General features: G+C 31.6%; 1 protein-coding gene across 4 annotated transcripts; it reads left to right on the forward strand.

Annotated features, from left to right (window-relative positions):
* The first annotated feature begins 3,226 nt into the window (after window positions 1-3,226).
* On the forward strand, window positions 3,227-8,307 carry LOC117934186 ((S)-2-hydroxy-acid oxidase GLO1). Of its 4 annotated transcripts, none has more exons than XM_034855823.1 (12): window positions 3,227-3,407; window positions 4,238-4,416; window positions 4,609-4,733; window positions 5,556-5,602; window positions 6,109-6,186; window positions 6,310-6,434; window positions 6,583-6,649; window positions 6,752-6,814; window positions 6,988-7,057; window positions 7,156-7,256; window positions 7,349-7,453; window positions 7,809-8,006. In XM_034855823.1, the coding sequence occupies exons 2-12, from the start codon at window positions 4,280-4,282 to the stop codon at window positions 8,004-8,006; spliced, it is 1,116 nt and encodes a 371-aa protein (XP_034711714.1). In that variant the 5' UTR covers window positions 3,227-3,407; window positions 4,238-4,279. The 4 variants fall into 4 exon arrangements, with proteins under 4 accessions (XP_034711714.1, XP_034711715.1, XP_034711716.1 ...); XM_034855824.1 differs by having other exon boundaries at window positions 4,242-4,416; XM_034855825.1 differs by lacking the exon at window positions 3,227-3,407 and having other exon boundaries at window positions 4,280-4,416; window positions 7,809-8,307.
* The last annotated feature ends 539 nt before the right edge of the window (window positions 8,308-8,846 follow it).

Raw genomic sequence — 8,846 nt, forward strand, 5'->3', positions numbered from 1 at the left:
TATAACTTGTGAGAGATATGAAATTTGTGTCATTGTACAAGGGTATTACACTAACTGTACAATACTTCTAATAGGTTTTGCACGGTTTTTAAACAACTTGAGTTTGACATTAAGACGATTATTGATAGTTTTTTATTTTTATTTTTTATATTACCAAACTATGTCATTAAGACATTCCCTACAAAAATTAACACATGGGAAATAAAATTAAAATCAATCATGTTTGAATTGTTGATTATAAGTAAGCTAAATGAAATATATATATATATATATATATTTTACTATTTTTCCTTTATAAACATAATTTCATTATTATCAATATAGATTAAAAAAATCATATTTAAATGGAATTAAAAATAAACAAAAATTATTTTTATTTTTTAAAATCATTGATTTTAATTATGAAATTAGTTTTAAAATTAAAAATATTTGTTGTAATTATAGTTTTGAACATTTCATGATTTTTATCATATTACCTTGAAAAAATTGCTTTAATAAGAAAGCATTTATTTTAATGGTTTTAAATATTTAAATCTTTATTCAAAAAAATTTAGGATTAGTGTGGGGAACAATTAGATAATTTTGGAATGGATAAATTTTGAATATTTTGAAAACTTTAATTTGGCCAATTACCCTATTTACACTTTCAAAATTATTGGAAGGTTGGTAAATTAGTCTTATAAATATTGTCTTCTTGATTAATATTATATGTATATATATATATATATATATATATATATATGCATGTGAGTGTTTACATTATTTTCGAAATAATATGAGAAATAATAAACACCATGTGTCTAATTTGCAAGTTAGAAAAAAAAAATTAATAATATTTTATGAGGTATTTAAAAAGTATTTATTATATGTTCTATAAATTTGAAAAAGAATAATATTTTGATGATATATAATTTACAAGTTAGAATAAACAAATAATATTAATATTCTATGAGGTGTTCAAAAATTATTTAATATATATGAGAAATAATATAAATTTGAAACAAAGAATAATATTTATTATATATTATGTAAGTTTTCAACATATTTATTATAGATTATGTAAGTTTGAAAAAAGAATAATATTTGATGAGGTATTTAAAAGTTATTCATTTCAAAAATGCATTTGGCAATAATAATTTTTAACCATATTTCATATTCAATTTGATGAAGAAAAATGATTCAACTTGGTTCCACTATTAAATAGGTGAGAGAAGGGTAAAAGAGTCAAAGAGAGAATGAGAAAAGTGAGGTGATTGATTAGTTTTTTTCATTTAATAATTAAGGATATTTTAGGGATTTTTTAAAGATAATATCATTCCTTTCAATTTCTACTCTTTCATTGAGTTTTGAGTTTAATTATGAGTGATAGGAGGACCTTACCTCAATTACCCAACCTAACTGGGTTAAAAACATAATTCTTCCATTGAAATTTTATCAAACACTTACTTTTTACATCGACGATGCTTTTAATTTTCCCAAAATCACTTCCAAAAGCAAACACTTCAAGTGCATTAAAGGTAATAATCATTATTACCTGCTGTTCTTTTCCTCAGTTTTCTTTCCTTTTCCTTTTTTTTTTTATTTATAATTTTTTTAAGGAAGAGCAAGATAGGAGGAGGACAATGGTTACGTTCTAATTTTTTATAATGAAAGAAAAGGATGGCCATGGCAGTAGGTAACAAGGACTTTTTTAATTTAATTTATTTTTATTATTGTTAAATTTACTTTTTGTACTTTTAAATTATTTTTAATTTTTGGTTGTTATAAAGGATGAGGGAAAGAGATCTGAACTTTTTCACAATTTTGTTAACATATTGGTGGCATAGTGCAATTGGAGTTATACAGGCCAAATTTAGATGGAGGAGTTCACAGTGTAGTTGGAGTTATACAGGCCAAATTTAGATGGAAGAGTCCATGTTTGAGACCATTTTTAAAATAGCTTTTAAAAAATAATTAGTGAGAATAGTTATTAAAAGTAATTTTTAATTGTTTTTAGCAACAAAATTTTGTTTGACAATATAAATATACAAAATAGTTTCCTCAAAATTTTTTTTTTGGTAAAGAACTCCAAATATTTATGTACAATGTAAAAGCTTTTAAAACAAATTCTTAAAAAACTATGTTCTATTAAAAGTTTAACTTATTTTTTTTTGAGTGAAAAACTATTTTAGAAATTAATGTACAAATAAAAGCAAGTTTATCTAAATTTGTTTTGTTTCAATAGCTGTCTATTTGGATATAATGGTTTCCATTCAAAATATGTAACTAGGGGTGATAACGCCGTCCAATCCTAACGGGATGAGTTTGAAATTTACATAAATTCAAAATTTAAACAAATGATGAGTTCATAGTGGGTTTAAGATCTTTTTTAAAATTGGGACAGGTTCAGGTATTGCCTTGTCTTGTTCCACCCCACTATGATTATATATAATATTAATTTAATTTAATTTTTATTTTCCTATTTTAATATAATAATAATAATAATAATAATAATAAATACTTTTTAATAAAATAAGTTATAAAAACTTATAATATTTTAATTATTTATGAAATATATTTATTTAATGCAATTAAGAAATTTTAAATTTTCATATTCGTTCCACCCCATTTAATTTTTTTTAATGGGAAGAGGATGAAAATTATTTTGAATAATCTACTCACTAACTTGCCCATTGTCATCCTTACATGTAACTTTACATTTTAACATAGAGAGAATGCATCAAAATTTTCTTAGTCTTCTTTCTTTGTTAAAATTCTAGTCCTAATATCATCTTCTTCTCTCTCTATCTCTTTTTTTTTTTTTTTTTCAATACCTTTTTTTCCTTCTATTCATCTCATATTCTTACTTTTATTTGAAGAATATGAAATTAGAATTAGAATTTGAATGTGCTTTTTACTTTTATTTTTATTGGTCACCATCAATTTCATTGTTAATTATTTTTCATTTAAATGCTTAATTGATATATATATATATATATATATATATATATATATATATATATATATATATGTATATATATATTATAATGATATATTTAATTAATTTATTATTTCTTAGATTTTAAAATTTTGTTACTAAATAATAATAAAAAATGAAGAAAAGATTGAAGAGGAAGGATGTGAAACACACAAGGCGTCTGTGGAGGAGAAGCAAGCAGTTTGGACCTCATCCGATGGCCTCTCAAATACACACCTCCAAAGGCTCATCCACTTATGAATGTGAAGTGTCAATTGTGAGCCCCCTCCTATCGTCTTTTCTCTTTCAACCATATTTGCATACCCCCTTCGCCCTCTTTTTTCTGTTCTTATTTTTCCTTTCCCTGCCGCTCTTTCTATACTTCTTATCCTCACTTAGCTTCACTGCTGCCACCCTTCTGAATAGCAGTCTTAACTCTGAAGAAGCCAAGGTCTGATTTTCTCCTCTCTTTTCCATTCTAATCTCTGCTGCCGGCCTCTTTTATCTTCTTTTTCAGCTTTCCATTATTGAACTCCTTACTTCTTCCCTGGTTCCTGAGAAAAATTTCTGGATTTGAATTCCAAACAAATGGAAAACCTCACATATTTGAATTGATGAAAGAAAAAACTGGGACTTCAAATTTCTGCTTCTCTTCTTTTCTATGCTTGTCTAAGCAGCCAAACAAAACATAGCAGTTTGTTTATATTTGACTTTTCTCTCTCAGCTTTAGTGTGTTTGAGTAGTCCTTGCAGTAGTTCGTATTTTCTTTTATTTCTATGTAAAGTTCATATTTTATGATTTCCCATTGACCCAAAGAAAGAGAAGGATGTAGTAATTCCGGGTTTATGATTTCCAATGATTTGATTTCCAGAAAACAAAAAAATATCAACTGAAGCAGAATATTCATTTTATTCAGGTATATTCAGTTAGTTTCTTGGGTCCCAAACAGTGACAAGTTCTAGAACCAAAAGTTCACTATTTTTGTTTTACTACCTTAGAAACCAAACATATTGCTTATTTTTAGGATTTTCCTCTCTCTATTTGTTGGGTTAATTTTTATACTTTTTCATTATTGCATCTGCATGCAAATTCAAATTAGGACTGTGTTTCTGATTATTTTTCAATATGGTTAATCTAGTAGTTTAGCTTCTATGATATTTCATTTATCGGATTTGAAAAGAATTTGAGCTAGAGAATTGAGAAGTAGTTGGAAGGTCTGCAGTTGTTAGTTTTCTGGTGCCTGTGTAAACAATGTTCTGATATTGGTGTCTGTTTTTCAAGCAAGATTGCCTTTGAGGGGAGGCATACATAGTTAACTGAAAAATGGAGATTACAAATGTGACGGAGTATGAGGCCATTGCAAAGCAAAAGTTGCCCAAGATGGTGTTTGACTATTATGCATCAGGTGCAGAGGACCAGTGGACTCTGTATCAGAACAGACATGCTTTTTCACAGATTCTGTAAGGCTTTCTTCTTCTTCTTCTTCTCCTCCTTTGATCTTTATTTATAAAATCTAATACTCCAGCTAAATAATTTGACTACAAAAACCTTTGGTTCCATGTTTTACCTTTCCTTTCTATATGAACAAACTTGTGTAGGAATCAATGTAGATATTATCTGAAAAAACTTGTGTTTTTTATTTTTAAAAAAAGGTTTCGGCCCCGCATTCTTATTGATGTAAGCAAGATAGACATGGCCACCACTGTCCTGGGTTTCAAGATTTCAATGCCTATTATGATCGCCCCAACTGCCATGCAGAAAATGGCTCACCCTGAAGGTATACCACTCTTTGATCTTGCATTACTGCTCTTTCCATTGCCATGCAAAATGGTAAACCTTCTTGCTCTATAATTGTCTCCAAGTTCTTTGAGCATTCTTAGAAGTTTTCTTTTATTTGATTTTTTGCCTTAATACAGACAGAGCAATATCACTGCCACATATTATTCACCCTATGGTGAAAGTATAGGAATCTTGATCGAGATTAATTCAATTCAATATGTAAACCGATGAGCCTGTAGTGTCACCAGTTTATCGAATTTACAGACTTTTATAGTAACCTAAAATAGAATTTTTTTTTTGTATTTATTGGGGTTCTGAGTAGGTGTTACCCAAGTGTAGAACCACAAATCCACTCTTAGACAAGTTTATAATTTAAGGATTCTTTAAATAGTTATTAGAGTTCATTCTAGATGAAGGTTCCCTCCATTTTCTGAAAATTTGGTTTCTGCTGCAAACATGTTCGGAACTTCGGTATCATTTCATCAGTTTATCTTTTACTGTTACATAAAAGGCATACATAACATCTTAGTCCAAATAAACTTTTGCTGCATACTTAAATTGCACGACCAGTTCTTTTCTAAGTGCCGCTACACTCCATTTAGTTTCTTATTATGAGATGGAAGAAAATTTTTATGACCAATGGAGCTTTTTATATGCCATAAAGTTGATTTGTAATTAATGGAATGGGCTTGAGTTTGAAGTAGTCAGGTAGATATCTAGCTGGATCTGTTCTGCCAACTGACTTACTTTTGGACCCTATTATGGCCATTGAAATGGGAACAAGGTTTTCAATCTGATAACATGGTTAATTCTCATGTAGGAGAGTATGCAACGGCAAGAGCCGCATCAGCTGCTGGAACAATTATGGTTTGGCTTCTATCTTTTCTATGCCCCATTTGAAATTGGATAGTTTGGATCATTAGTATATCTCACAAGTTCTAAAAACCATGGATTTTAGAAGCTATGCTACTTTTAATAGTAAGATGAGAAACAGGGTAAATTGAACACCAGAATACAGAATAATTTATTAATTTGGTCATGTTTCGGTGATTTTTGAAAACCTGAGGGAAGTTTCTGAAACAAACCTTGGGGTTTTTTGATATTTATCCATTTTTTTTGCCTTTGCAATACCTAACTAGTAGCATAATGTTATGATGCAAATTAATTAGCATAGTGCTTGACAATAATCTGTGAAGCCTAAAGAATTTTGTCTATGAACATGTCATGAAGACAATTTTCAAGGCAAGCTACTTTGTGTTCAACTTCTGAAGCCATGAAATGAATTTATTGGAGTTACTGTTTTATAGATGTTATAATCCCAACTAGAATTTGTGCTTCATTTCATCCATGCATGACTACTTTGTTGGTTTCAGACCTTATCTTCATGGGCTACTTCAAGTGTGGAAGAGGTTGCTTCAACAGGACCTGGAATCCGCTTTTTTCAGCTCTATGTATGCTTGACATCTTTCATGTCTTTCTGTTGGTTAATGTTTTCATTGATATCAATCTATAGGTGCAAAATTGCCCTTTGTGTTCTTTAAGTGATGGATGATTTTGCTACTCAAAATGTTCAGGTATATAAGGACAGACATGTAGTTGCTCAGCTTGTGAGAAGAGCTGAAAGGGCAGGCTTCAAGGCTATTGCCCTTACTGTTGATACCCCTAGGCTGGGGCGCAGAGAAGCTGACATCAAGAACAGGTGTGCACTTTGACTCAAACATCATTATTAGAAACGTCACTGATTTTGAAGATTGAGTTGGACTGTCTCATGACTCTAAAAGAATTTAAAATTTATTGTGCTGCATTTGGTTTATAGTCAACAATTGATCCAAGTGTTTATATGGCAGATTCACTTTACCCCCATTCCTGACTCTAAAGAACTTTGAGGGCTTGGACCTTGGGAAGATGGATAAAGTAAGTGGTGAAATTTAACAATCTGGTTGGTCGATGTGGATTAATGAGAAGCTTCATTTCAGATATCATTTTGGTCATGACTCATTCCATGGAGTCTTGCAGGCTGATGACTCTGGACTTGCTTCATATGTTGCTGGTCAAATTGATCGAACCCTGAGCTGGAAGGTAAGTCAGGAGGGATTTTATTGTTAAGGGGAAGGATTGAGATTTCAAGGTCATCACAATATAGTTTTTAGTGTCTGCTAATTGGAGATTCGAGGAAAAATTGGTTGAAAAGTGTTTGGTTTTGTCCCAAGATTTCATCAATTTGTAAATAGTTTCTCTCGGCCCTTGGACAGGATGTGAAGTGGCTTCAGACAATCACCAACTTGCCAATTCTTGTAAAGGGTGTGCTCACAGCTGAGGATAGTAAGAAAGATTGCCCTGGCTATTTTCCATCACCACCATTCTGATTCTATATATGGATGTTTAAAAACATTAGTATTATATATGTTTTGATTATGCAGCCAGGTTAGCTATACAAGCTGGTGCAGCAGGGATTATTGTATCCAATCATGGAGCTCGCCAACTTGATTATGTCCCTGCCACTATCATGGCTCTGGAAGAGGTACCTCTGCTTGCTCATGGCTGATTGGCTTAATTATATCTGTATTATTCACCTCAAATATATTTGAACTTGCCCTTCTTTTCAAACCTCAGGTTGTCAAAGCTGCACAAGGTCGTGTGCCTGTGTTTTTGGATGGTGGTGTCCGGCGTGGAACAGATGTCTTTAAAGCCTTGGCACTGGGAGCCTCTGGAATATTTGTAAGAACACATGCAGTATCATATTCCATGCCTAGCTAATTAGATCATTGAATAATTTATGTAACCTCAAGTCACCTAAATTATGATATTATTTCTCTATCTCTTCTGATTAAATAATCAACAAAAGAGCTTGTCCAAGTTATTCTTACTGATGACAAAACAACAATGCTGAAACCTAGGGAAAGTCAGTGTTGTACTTTCCAGATGAATAACTCATTTAACCCAAATATCTGTCATTTAAAGTAGAGGGTTAGTTCATATTTGTTGATTCTCATCTTCCAAATTCTGCAAGTCTTTAGGTGCTGCAGAAAAATCTTAATCTGATATGATGATGGCTAACTTGTTAATTTCTCAGATTGGGCGGCCTGTGGTGTTTTCATTGGCCGCAGAAGGAGAGGCTGGTGTTAGAAAAGTACTCCAGATGTTGCGTGAGGAGTTTGAGCTGACCATGGCTTTAAGCGGATGCCGTTCTCTCAAAGAAATCACTCGTGATCACATTGTCACCGAATGGGAAGTTCCTCGCCCTGGCTCTCGCCCCCTACCCCGGTTATAGGAACTGCATACCAAATGGCTAGTAAGTTTTAAATGTTGAGTAACCTACCTTTTCTTTTGGAGAACTCATTTCCTCTTCAATGAGTCAGAAAATATATTGCAAAATTTTAAGCTCTGTAATCATCATGGATTGTTATACTTTAATCCATATATGCCTACTACTGCCTTCACTGTATATTCTGTCCTCTAACTTTAAATAGGGGTAGTGGCTTCATGCGAACATACAATGACACTTCTACTTCCACTTCCCTATGTGTAATTGGGATACGTTAACACATCCACTAAGTGTCATCTTCTCTCAACACTGACTTTGACACTTTCTTTAAGCACCATCTTTGAGTTACCTTGGCTCTCGTCCAGCGTTTTGTTTAGTTGAAGGGTTGTTGTCGACTGCACTAGTATCGATGAGAATCGCTTTAACCACAATCCTATGCTCCAATCTATATAACAATGATTCTTCAAAGAACATCGTCATGTTTAAGTTTTGCCAACCTTGACACTTGTGATAAGTGTCATTGTATTCTTTATACCTTACATTGATACTCGTTTCAAACATCATCTTATGTGATTTCCTGCATCATTGTGTATATATATACCTATATGTGAAAATTACTAATTAATGGATTACAAAATCCATAAGGCCAAAATATATGGTCACATGGTTTGCAATTTAAAAACAACTACATGGTCAATTTCAAGGTCATGCTCAAGGTAGTGCTCGTATTTTTCATAAAATCAACATGCTTGTTCACAATATCTGCCTAAAAGCAAACCCTGAAGCACTGTAATGTCCATGTGTAATATCAAGTATAAAGCATCTTTATGAAACAACACCAGCTTC

The sequence above is a fragment of the Vitis riparia genome, chromosome 16, assembly GCF_004353265.1.
Source record: "Vitis riparia cultivar Riparia Gloire de Montpellier isolate 1030 chromosome 16, EGFV_Vit.rip_1.0, whole genome shotgun sequence".
Lineage (NCBI taxonomy): Eukaryota > Viridiplantae > Streptophyta > Magnoliopsida > Vitales > Vitaceae > Vitis > Vitis riparia.